The sequence below is a fragment of the Camelus ferus genome, chromosome 5 (genome assembly GCF_009834535.1).
Source record: "Camelus ferus isolate YT-003-E chromosome 5, BCGSAC_Cfer_1.0, whole genome shotgun sequence".
Taxonomy (NCBI): Eukaryota; Metazoa; Chordata; class Mammalia; order Artiodactyla; family Camelidae; genus Camelus; species Camelus ferus.
Window position 1 is genome coordinate 40,394,924 of NC_045700.1, and position 12,198 is coordinate 40,407,121.

Genomic DNA, 12,198 nt, shown 5'->3' on the forward strand with positions numbered 1-12,198 from the left:
TCCAGCAATCCCACTCCTGGGCATGTATCCAAAGGGAACTCTAGTTGAAAAGACACATGCACCCTACCCAGTGTTCATAGCAGCACTATGTACAATAGCCAAGACATGGAAACAACCTAAATGTCCATCCACAAATGACTGGATAAGGAAGATATGGTGTATTTATACAACAGAATACTACTCAGCCATAAAAAATAGTAAAATAATGCCATTTGCAGCATTGAGATCATTGACCTGGAGATCATTATTCTAAGTGAAGTCAGCCAGAAAGAGAAAGAAAAATACCATCTGATATCATTTATATATGGAATCTAAAAAAAAAAGACAAATGAACTTACAAAATAGAAACAGACTCACAGACATAGGAAACAAACATGGTTATTGAGGGGAAAAGGGGATGGGAAGGGATAAATTGGGAGTTCGAGATTTGCAGATAAATAATATATATAAAATAGATAAACAACAAGTTTCTACTGTATAGCACAGGAAACTATCTTCAATATCTTGTAGTAACCTATAATGAAAAAGAATATGAAAACAAGTATATGTATGACTGAAACGTTATGTTGTACACCAGAAATTGATACAACATTGTAAACCGACTATACTTTAATAAAAAAAGTTTCAGATTGATCAGAAATTAAAACATAAAAATGGATGGAGAAACAAATAAAACTCAAATACAAATGGAAAAGAAACATGAGAAAATGTTTAATAATCTTAAAAGGAAATGGTCTTCATAAGCATGAGAAAAACCAAGAAGGGAAAAAAGGACTGATAAATTTGACTAAATCAATTGAAAACATTTTTACATAACAAAAAACTCAAGAGACAAAAGCCCAAATAGGCAAGAGTCATACCACATGTGACAAAACAGTAAATTTCCTTAATATGAAAAGAACTCCTACAAATCAGTAACAAAAAGATCATTAGCAAACAGTACATATATGCATAGAAATTCCCTCTAAACTTTCATTTTAATGTATTTGTTTGAACAACATAATTATTTATATTCCCTATTAGAATTCAACTAGAAAGAGAATGAAAGAATACAAAGAGAATGTGAAAGGAGACAAGGAAGAGAGTTAAATTCTGGACTGTAAAGCGCACTGGAATGATTACTTTCTCAGCAGAGCAGAAGCAGGATCATGAAACCCAGGTACCTGAAGAAGCAAGTCAGATCGTTTCAATGGACTCTCAAGAGGCTATGGACCTGGAGACACCATGTTTCTCTAAAACAGGTGTAATGGATGGCACTGAAAACAGAGTTGATTGAAATTCTCTATGTAGGAAACTGGACACTTGAGGCCCTTCATCCACCCCTCTCCAGCCCTGTAGGAGAGCAGGATGGAATAATACCTTTACGGCTTACAGAATAAAATCTATATCTGTTACAGAGGTCAGAACGTAGAAACAATAATCCACATTGTGGTTGAGTTTCCCTGTGAGACCAGAAAAGCCTCTTTAATGTATCATGCAATGGAGGGTTTTCCATTAATAGCACCTTAGGGATTAAATGGCATGTGGACTCAGTATTTCTTAGGGCAAGGCACCTAGAGCTTCAGATTACTAAGCGCACACTTCCTCCCTTCCACTTCAGAACAGTCCTGTTTCCTGTTGTCTAGGCAGCTTCTAAAAAGGGGCTCAGGTAGTGGTGAGGGCTAGGTACAATGCTGCCATGGAGGTGGTGGCAGAGGGATTTTAGTGAAGATGGGAGGTTAGGGATACTGGAGATGGCAGGATTTGATCAGCTGTGATGGGTGTGGTTTACAGTATGTAGTGAAGGCTATCCAGTGTCTGAGAAGTGAAGAGCAGTTCTTATCCAACGTCAGTCAGGAATGAGAGTTCTAACACTTTTATATAAGGGGAGTTTGTAAGTCAGGGGTGCCTCTTTGCCTTTGACATTCTGCTTCTGCCTTCGGCTTTTACAGTTTATTTATTTGTCTATAACTTTTGATATGATCAGAAAATTCACAGTGCTCAAAACACATGTGAAAGCAAACATCTTTCGGTCATTATGGTATTGTTTGTGGTGAGGGAAGCTAGATATAATCTAAGTGTTCATTCCTGGGGAACGTATGAGTAAATTCTGCTCGTGCATCACTGTGGACTGCTATGTGGCACATAGAAGCCATGGGTTCAACAGGAATTTCATTTAAATATTCCAAACACCATTTTTCAAAAGTGAGGACTTTGAATCAAATGATTTCTAAGTTTACTTCCTTGCCTGGAATCTATCATTCAGTAATTTCAAGATGATTAAGCAAAATAACACTACATTATTCATGCTGAAAAGATATAGTATCTTTATTAATGGATGCATCATCTTTAATCAAGTATACTATAGTGAAATACTTCACGTTCTGGTCTGATTGATAGTGAGCATGATTACTTCTGTTTATGGGGTATGTAATTATGAATCTATCCTTAGATTTAATGAGCTGTTTTTGACATTTTACATAATGAACATATGTAGAGCATATATAGTCACTTACTAGCTAAGTAATTACTCTGTACCTCAATTTCCTCATCTACAAAATTGCGGGTCATAGCAGTGGATGCTTCAGTGGTTGTTGTAAAGATTCAATGAATTAAGACAAATGTTAGTTGTTATTAATATTATATATGAAAACCCTTATTTGCCTTCACTATTACTTCTTAGAATCTTAGCAGTGATGTACTGGTAAGATATCCCATGGGAAGGCTTTAAAAAAAAAAAAGAAAAAGAAAGAGCTGTGTGGATCTTCCTAACAGAGGTGTTTAACGAGGTGATGACTAGAGTCAGGGAGAACGTTTAGTAAACCATTGCTTGGTCCAGTTAGTCGTTGTGGTGTTGGTGTGATGTTGAAGAGGAGTGTCCAATTCATTTTTTTAGAAGGTAAAATGGAGTAGAATTTGCTGATTGATCGATTGTGAGGGGTGAAGAGAGGGATAAGTTGAAGATAACATTTAGTTTAGCTTCATAGATATACCACCACCAGTTTCAACAGGAAATTCAGGAAGAAATGCATGATTGCAGGGAAAAAGTAATGAGTGTACTCAGACAGGAGGAGTATCAGTAGGTCTTATCTAGGAAGCAATAAGAAATGTTAATGGGAGTTTAAGGAAAGATCAGAATTGTGCTAAAAGTCATAATCTTTTAAAAATGGAACATAGAATTTATGCTGTTAAGTTAATAGGATTATATTTTTAAACCTGGCCAGTGAGAAATTTTTCTTATTAATAAATTGATGATACTGAAAGAGAATTAAATCCTTCCAAAAAAGGAATAATGTGAATCATTCCCACTAGGAAACATTTGTAGAAAAAGCCAAAGCACATACTAGACTGTTTGCATGGAAGTATGTCTGGAGAGAGATCAGAAATTGATATAAAGTGACAATTTATAGCTATTCAGTTCCTTTATCTCAAAATTCTTTTAATTTAATCACATCTTTCCACAAGAGCCCCAGGTAAAATTCAGGGCAGATGTGTACATATTAGCAAGACATCTCATTGTTTTCATTCACTAGCTCCAAAGGCAACCAACTTCAGAGTGTAATGTAGGAACTCTTTGACTAGTGCAGTATGATATTTCAGATGTATCTGTGCTCTGTTGCAAAATATGGGGGAAAGAGCACAGTGCTAGATAGAGGTAGCTCTGCCACCTAACAGCTGTATGACATCTCTAAACCTCATTTTATCAGTAGCAAAATAGAGATAATAAGAATTACATCACAGGATTGTTAAGAGGATTAATAAATAATCTATAATTAAAAAGCAATATCAATAATGAGGTTTGTAATGTAGGGGTTAGGAAGCACAGTCATTAGAGCCAGATTCCTTGGGTAAGAAATCCAACTTAACCTCTTATTAGCTGTGTTTACTTGAGCGAGTAACAACCTTTCTTTGCCTTAAGTTTCCCTATGAGAATAATTATGGTTTATAACTCAAGAGTTCTGAAGATTAGTTGAGTTAACATATACAAAGTAATTTTAGCAGCAGCTGTACACAGTAAGCATTAAATCAGGGTTACTAATTTTCTTTATTATCAATTAGGTCAGGCTCTTAATTAGTACCATTCCCACAGTAAGTGCTCAGAAAGTGCTAGGCATCTTATTGTGGCTGCTAAAACTAACAACAATTCTGGCTTCATTACTTGAGAATGCCAGTATGTCAAGAATGGAATGTCAAGAACTAAGGCAGGGGCCACCAGATTCTAGAGGTTGATGGCAATTTGAAATACATATTAGAATCAGAAAATGTCCCTATTCTGCTTTTGTTCACCTCAACAGAGCAGCTGATGAGTGCTGTAAAGAGCCCTTAAGCAAGAAGGAAAAGAGTTTCTGAGTAGCAAACATCAAGCATCTCATTTCAACCACATCAGCAACTTGTGCTGTCTGTAAAGTGGAAATCACTTGTGGGCAATAACTATTTCATGATGGTTGACTCTTTACCAAGAGTGTGTTTTGCACACCTTAGCACTTTGGATAATTTAGAACCAAATTTGAAGTTTTCATGATAGTTGCTCAATGAATTTTCTTAGGGATGACATTTATGCAAAAATCCATAAGGACCCCAAAAATGTGAACTTTTTTCAATAAATTATGATTGTATGTTTAGTTCATTTTGTGGCTAAAAATAGCATCTATAGTATAGCCTGTATAGTTATAGTATAGGATAGTTTGGTTTTTATATGAAGATAGTATCTTTTTGAGCTTTAGATAGGAGAAAAAAATGTTTTACAGAATCAGAAAAAGTGGTCCATCTAGTATAGTATTCTGGCAAACAAAATCATGGGTTAAGTTGTTCTACTTGATTCCAGCCTGAATTATCATACTTGCTGTCTCTATCTCCATCTCCATTCTTTCCTAAATCTTTCCAGTATTTCCTGTACTTTATCCCCATCACTTCTATGAGACATCTCTTAAAAATGACACCAATGATGTCCATTTTATCCAATCTGTCATTTCTCAGTACTCATGTCACTTGACTTCCTTGTAGCATCTGACAAAATTGATCACCCCTCCTTTGGAAAAACCCAACCATCTCCTCTGGGCTTCTGTGACACTATCTATATTCTTGTTTTCTTTTTCCTTCTGACTGCTACTTCTCTATCTAATTTACTGGTTACTTCTCTTTTGCTCAACTTCTAAATGTTGAAATGTCCCCAGAGTTTGGTCTAGGCCCCCTTGTCAACTTGCATTCTTTGCCTAGGTGAGCAAATCCAGGTTCATGGCTTCAAATGTCATCTGTTTCTTGACTCCTAAACTCATAATCAGGTCTTGGCAACTCTCCAAAATTGAGACTTGCATAAAATTCAACATCTTATCTTAAATGTCTAATAGGTATCTCAAACTTAGTACATCCCTCTCTCACCTACCATCTGCTTGCCCTGTCAAACCTGTTTTTTGATCTTCCCCATTCCAGTTAATGATTTCATTCTCTACCTGTTTGTTCAGGTTGAAAGAAAATCTATTTGTTGAATCCTCCCTTTTCTTCTATACCACATATCTAGTTCTTCAGTAAGTTTCATCACCTTAATCTTGTCTTTCCGAGATTATTAGTCCCTAATTGATCTCCTGGCTTTGACTTTTTGCCATTCCTTCCCCATAGCCAGATGTGATCATTTAAAAACAGTAGATCAGATCCCTGCTCACCCTCCCTTCCCTGAGCTTCCCATTGTAACTCCAATCAATATATAATAAATTACATAATATATGCAATACATAATAAATTACAATAAAACATGAACTTCTTACCATGGCCTCTAGGTACCTCTCTAAATTCAGTTTCTATTACTCTTGCCCATGTTTCATCATACACAAGCACAACAGCTTTCCTTCTGTCTCTTGAGTGTCCTGAGCTCATACTCACTTCACAGCCTTCAGATTGTTCTTTTCTGTTCCCTCAGGTCTTCGATGGCTGACCCATTGTTATAAACTGAATGTTTATGTCCGCCCAAAATTCATATGTTGAAATCTAACGCTCAGTGTGAAGGTATTTGGAGGTGGGGACTTTGGGAGGGGATTAGGTCATGAGGGCAGAGCCCACATGAATGGGATTAGTGCCCTTATAAACACCCTAGAGAGCTCGCTTGCCCCTTCCTTCATGTGAGGACACAGCAAAAAGGCTGCTGCCTCTGAACTAGGAAGTGGGCTCTTGCCAGACTCTGAATCTGCTGGCACTTTATTCTGGGACTTTGCAGCCTCCAGAACTGTGAAAAATAAATTTCTGTTGTTTATAAGTCACTAAATCTATGGCAGTCTTGTTACAGCAGCCCAAATGGACTGAGACACTCTTTCTCATCATTTACCTCCCCAAAGACACCATCCCTAGACTCTTGCTAACACTCTCCTGCTGCTCCCCATTCTGCAGTCATTCTCTATCCCATTCCCTTGCTTTATTTCATAGCAGTAATCACCATCTGCCTTTATCTTATTTTTCGATTTTATTTGTTTAGATCTTTACTGTCTGTTCTGCTCTCCCATAGATCAAACAGGGCTTGATCTGTCTTGTTCATATATCCTTTATCTAAAGAACATGTGGCCCTTATTAGGTATTCAAAATATTTATCAGGTAAATGAATGAATGTTAACAGAGGTTGGACAGATAGTCCACTACTTTTACTTTCAGGTAGGGAATTGAAGAGATTACATTTTTATATAGATACATTTCTCAAGATTTAGAAGCATATTTCTTCAGGTTTGAAGTACTTCACTAATACTTCATTTTTTGGGGTTTGGTTTTGTTTTGTTTTTAGCTTTTCTGCGGCTGTTGTTTACAGCAATATACCTGATAGACTGTGAAACCCTTGTACTTTGAAAAACGGTTTTAACTCTACATTTACTTTAGCTTACTGGACCCAGTGGTCTGAGAACAAGTTGTTAGTTGTTAGTTGAGGTTACATTAATTCATGCATTTCAGTCCCTGCTTTGGGAAAAAGAAGAAAATAGAACCATTGAAGATTACATAACTGCCCAAAGGTAGAAGGCTTTAAGTAACCAGTTCCATTCTATTAATTTAGACCCACTAAAGGGGAATTAATTTTGGGAGTGCCATTCTTTGTCATTAGTTTATTCATTTTGACATTATTCAGTAGATAACTGTTTGTATTAGGTGTCTAAAGATTCAAACATTATACAAAACCTTGAGAGATTTTTGCGTTATGTTTATTTCTCCTATATGAGGGAAATACATGGAAATACTTAAAGTACAATGTAGAAAGTATTTCAGTGAATGTAAATTTTTCAGTAAATGAAAATGTTTCAGTAAATTTCAGAATTTTCTGGAGAAGTTGTATCACATTTTAAGCAATCTTCATACATGATAAAATCTTTTTGAACCAGGGAAGATTCTTATGTATTCTGTGTTCCATCATTTCAGGGAGAAGCTGGAGATTATAAATGCTAAATTCCAAAGCCAGTATGAAAATGTAACATTTGTACCAGTTAGATAATAAATCTAAGGTGTAAAGGAGCACTAAATTGAGAGTTACAGAATTAGGACACTAATCTCAACTTTGTTACTAACTATGCTATCTTTGGAAAATTCCTTAAACTGAGGCTTTAGTTTACAATCAACTGTTTAGAAAACGGTCTAGGATAAAGTTTAGATATTCTTTAAGGTCCATTTCAGCTGCAGAATATAAGAATATTAAACTTCCCTGTTTGGAAGCTTTTCAGGACAGTATTGAGATTCATCTCTATTATTCATTAAAGACCAGTCATGGAAATTGCAAGTCATTTCTAATCTATTAATAGTGACTTGGCAGCAGATTTCTTCTCAACTCAAAGGGTTAAACACATTTTGGTTATAGAATTATGAGTGTGTATGTGTAGGAGAAAGGGGTGTAGATTTAGATAGGCCCACACTTGTCAAAGATGATATAAGGAATGAATGCACACATATGGCAATCATTGATTCATAGTGGCAAGTGTTAAAGCTAAAAATGAAGTGCTTTATGATTGTGGGAAAACAGTTAGAGATAGTGCTTAAAGCACTTTTTTTTTTTTTTTTGGTTGGGAGGCTGAGAAGCCTTGTGCAATGGAATATCACAGACTACAAAGGACCAGCTGACTGTCATTTTGCCCCAGTGCCTCTCCATTGCTTGGAATAAAAAAAAAAACAAAAAAACAAAAGAACAAAGAAACAAAAAAAACCAAAAAAAAACCAGACTGTCAGTCAGACAGATCTCAATATTGGCAGTGTTTCCTATGACTGCTCACCTCAGGGTAATCAGATTCAGAACAGCTTTACACCTAACTCTGCATGGTAAATATCTGATTAGCTACTGAGATATCTAACTAGTGATTTAAGAATGGTAATGCATTTTATTGTCTCTGTGGGTATGTGGCTGAATGAGTACAGTAAATAGGTTATTTTAACATTATTTAGTAACATGTACTCTAATAAGGGTTTAGAATGCAATTCTGACAACTCCTGGAACCAAATCTGTCTTGATTTTACCTCCTAGAGATTTTTTTTTTTATTGAGCTGTTAATAAGCTAAGTGCTTAGATCTGTCAATTAACAGATTTTTGACTATTCCTTACCCTGAGGTCCTTAACTTTCAGAAAAAGAAGAGATGTCTGCTTGTGGCATAGAACAACTCTCTCTCTCTGTTTTCTCTTACCACTGTCCATATTTTTAGGACCTCTTCTATTGTTTTCCCATGGGACTTTCCTTGTTTTTGCATTTATTGTAGGTTTCAAAAAGATAATTGCATAACTGTGTCAGCATTAGTGAAACTAGGTTCTCCAAAGTCAAGGTTTTAATTATTGAAATACATGAAATGTCAAAAAATAATTTCATAAAAATCACTCAGGATACTTACATCGACGATCAAGAAATCTAGCCAGCACCAGGCATTAGTGAAGTATGTTTGAAATCCATAAGCTACCCATTTGAGAAGCATTTCCAGAATGAATATATAAGTGAAGACCTTGTCAGCGTATTCTAGCATGGTTTTTATAGTCTTTCGCTGTTCAATGTATATATCTTCAAAAGCCTGTGAATCAAGAATGCTTTTATTTTACTTGAATGGCTTGCCTCCACCAAATACTTTATAAAATTGCTTAGTATAATACTTGGCACAAAGCAATAATTAGATAAATATTGGCAAATATCAGACAAATAAACATGAAACTAGACAAAATCTAAAGACTAAAACTAATGAAAAATGTTGATAAGAAAATGTCAATATCTTTACTGATTTAGTATGTCCTTTCTTCCCTGCCACTCACCCCCAAATCTCTATCTCAATTACTGCTATAAAGACATGCTTTTGGAGAAATAATGTGAACTCAGAAAATAACTAGAAATTCTCTTAGTGTGGGATAGACTTGACCTATTCCAACCTTACTTTTAACGATTCTCTGAATGATCTGGCTCATTTTGAAAGAATAAATGGATTATGCATAAAGAAAACAAAATACACTTTTGGTCCATAAATGTTATTCTGATTATTAGGGAGGACTGGGTGGGATTTGACATGGAAGGTAAGGAAGTTACAGAATGTTCCTGTAAATATTTGTCTCAGTGAGGAAAAACATCTGCTAGAAAAACACGAGATGAGAAATTCCATCTGGCTACTCATGGTTCTGAACTCATAGTTTTTCTGAATTTTGCATAGTTAAACCCTAGGCGCTAAGCTCTGCAAGACACAAATATACCTCCAGTTTTTCCTCCTTAATCTAAATGTGTACTTTTGGTGTTTTCAGAGAATAAGCTGAAAACTTAGGTTTCACTAGAACCTGATTCTTGCCAATATGCATTTCACTTACCAAAGCGCCACTACTGAGAAGGATCATGAAGACAATGAAAGTCTCAAACCAGTTGTGTTCAACAATGCTGTAGCAGGTTTTACGGAGATTCCACCAGATCTTTCCTTTGCCTTCTTCTATACTTACTTGACAGAATGGAAACTTTTTAATACATCCTAAAAGTAATATTAAATATAATTAATTAGAAAAATTTATTTCAGTCTTAAATAGGAAGAAATAAACTTTCTTGCTACCTCCCCATCCTAGTCTCAGATCATCATTTTATAGAGCAACTGGCTACTACATTCCCTAGTTATTTTCAGCATCTCTCCTTGTATAATGCATCATTCTCAGACTTAATATCAGCCAGCTACCTAGAATTCAAGGAATTACTTTACCAATAGTTGCTTGAGTATAAATGGTTTCATTCTTTAACACTGTTTAAGATCTCTCTTTGCCTTAAGGCCAATGATAGACAGGAACACCTCTCAGGTTTGGTGAAAAACTACATGTTCAAATTGTTCATTTTTTCATGTGATCCTGGATTTGTGCTCACTTCTTTTCACACAGAAAATACCCCTGTCTTCCTAGGTATCATCCACTGTCAGTTTTCCCAAGCTAATTTATTTTCAGCCTCCGTGCTTTTCTTAGTCACATCTATGACTCATCTTGTCAGTCAGTATCTCTCTTCCTGTGTCCTCCTCCTCTTAGCTTTCACGTTATTTCTAACTTCCATCTAATCTTCTGCTCTATCTGTTACTACTTATCAGATTCAATGCAATCACATTGAATCAGCAAATCTTTATTGATTTGTGTGTTAGACACTGTACTGGTCTCTGTGAGAATAATTACTGTTCTCCCTGCCAAGGCTCTTAAACACATCATAGCACAAATTAACCACATTTGAAACTGTAAGGGATGGGGTGTAATTATTGCAGCATCTATAAATCAAATCACAACATTGCCAGTGAGGTCTGAGGGGATTGCTTTATCAATAATGAGATGATGTTCCAGAGTTCCATTTATCTCCTAAAGTTAACTTCTCCACATTCTGAAGGATGAAAAAAAGGACATATCAAATTATCTTAATTGTCCAGGCATAGTAACTGCTATAGTAAAGTCAGGAAATACAGATAAATTAACTTTTTAGAAGAAAAGAGGAAAACAGATAAATATGCCCTCACCACTTCTTTGAAATATTTCTTTCAAATGAGGTATATTTAGTCTCTGGAATGGAAGAGGGGAGATTGCATTTAACTGTATTAGAGCTCGTTTACCTTCAGTAAAACAAGCTTCTGGTTTAAGGTCTTCCTCGGGTTCAGTTTCAGCTTGTTCACCTTCTCGGGGTGGAGCAACATCGACTGTACTTCCTTCAGATGAGCTGGTTGCATTTAATTTCTGGAAACAAAACCCCATTGCAAAGATGTGATTTTTCTCCCCTTTTATTCAGCTAATTTGGAAATGCTCTGTCATGGTGTGAAAAAATGGTAGTAGTAGTGATAGTATTTGACTCTATTAACATTACTGATAATTATATACTAATAATTTAACATAATTAAAAGTTCTACAATGTAACTACTGACTTGATTCAGACAAAAAAAGGTTAGACAGCATTCAACTTTGGTGATTTGGGAATGATGGATTATATTGATTAACTTGTTTATAATCTCCATTTGTTTATGGATGCCATATGAAAATAATTTAATACATTAATACTTAGGCCAAATCAAGAATGGTTTGATGCAAGTTTGGTATACTGACATTCATTATGGATTACAGTAATTAAAATGCTTCAGATCAAATTGTAATTTCTACTTTTCCAATGGAAATTTTCAGAGGGCAAAGAACATTACCAGTTGTCTGTAACTACTGTCCATGTTTCTGTAATTTTAGAAAGGAAGAATGGCACATTAACATTAGTCACAGTCATTATATTTTAACTTTGAGCTATATTTTTCTCTGGCTTACATAATTTCCCTCTCACTTTACTAGCAGAAAAATGATGGCTCTATTTCTCCCCATTTCTGAGCTGCTTAAATGAATCCAATACTTGCCAAAGAATTCTAAACGAAATGGAAATTTCTTCATAAATGACATTGTCCAGAATCTGCAGACTTTCATTAGGAGCACATTCTGAATTCAACATGTGATCAGGCTGTGAATTTTTCCTTTAAATAAATCATTGTGACATGCCACATGGCTAGGAAGAGCCACTTCAATGTTGCAAAAATAAATATCTAGTAAGTACTCTGATATTACTTGGGAAGACACTATAGATGTGCAATGTTTTATGAAAAGTGATGCAGAGACATGACAAACAGCACAACCCAGGCAATGTAAAGCTTTTAGAATGAAAGAACATGGACACATTAATGGTTTCCAAGGCCCCATTAACTTTAGTAGCTAAGTAGTTGGGTCACTCTGCCCTAGCCCCTGAAAGAGTAAATGTGTTATTG

General features: G+C 35.5%; 1 protein-coding gene across 1 annotated transcript in view; it reads right to left on the reverse strand.

Moving 5' to 3' along the window:
• The window catches only part of SCN3A (sodium voltage-gated channel alpha subunit 3), a 113,786-nt gene that overhangs the window by 15,406 nt on the left and 86,182 nt on the right, over positions 1-12,198 (reverse strand). Inside the window, exons 20-22 of the mRNA XM_006182595.3 lie at positions 11,020-11,140; positions 9,764-9,918; positions 8,815-8,988 (exon numbers count right to left, since the gene is read on the reverse strand). Coding sequence (XP_006182657.2) covers positions 8,815-8,988; positions 9,764-9,918; positions 11,020-11,140 — 450 coding nt within the window. The remainder of the gene's footprint in view (positions 1-8,814; positions 8,989-9,763; positions 9,919-11,019; positions 11,141-12,198) is intronic.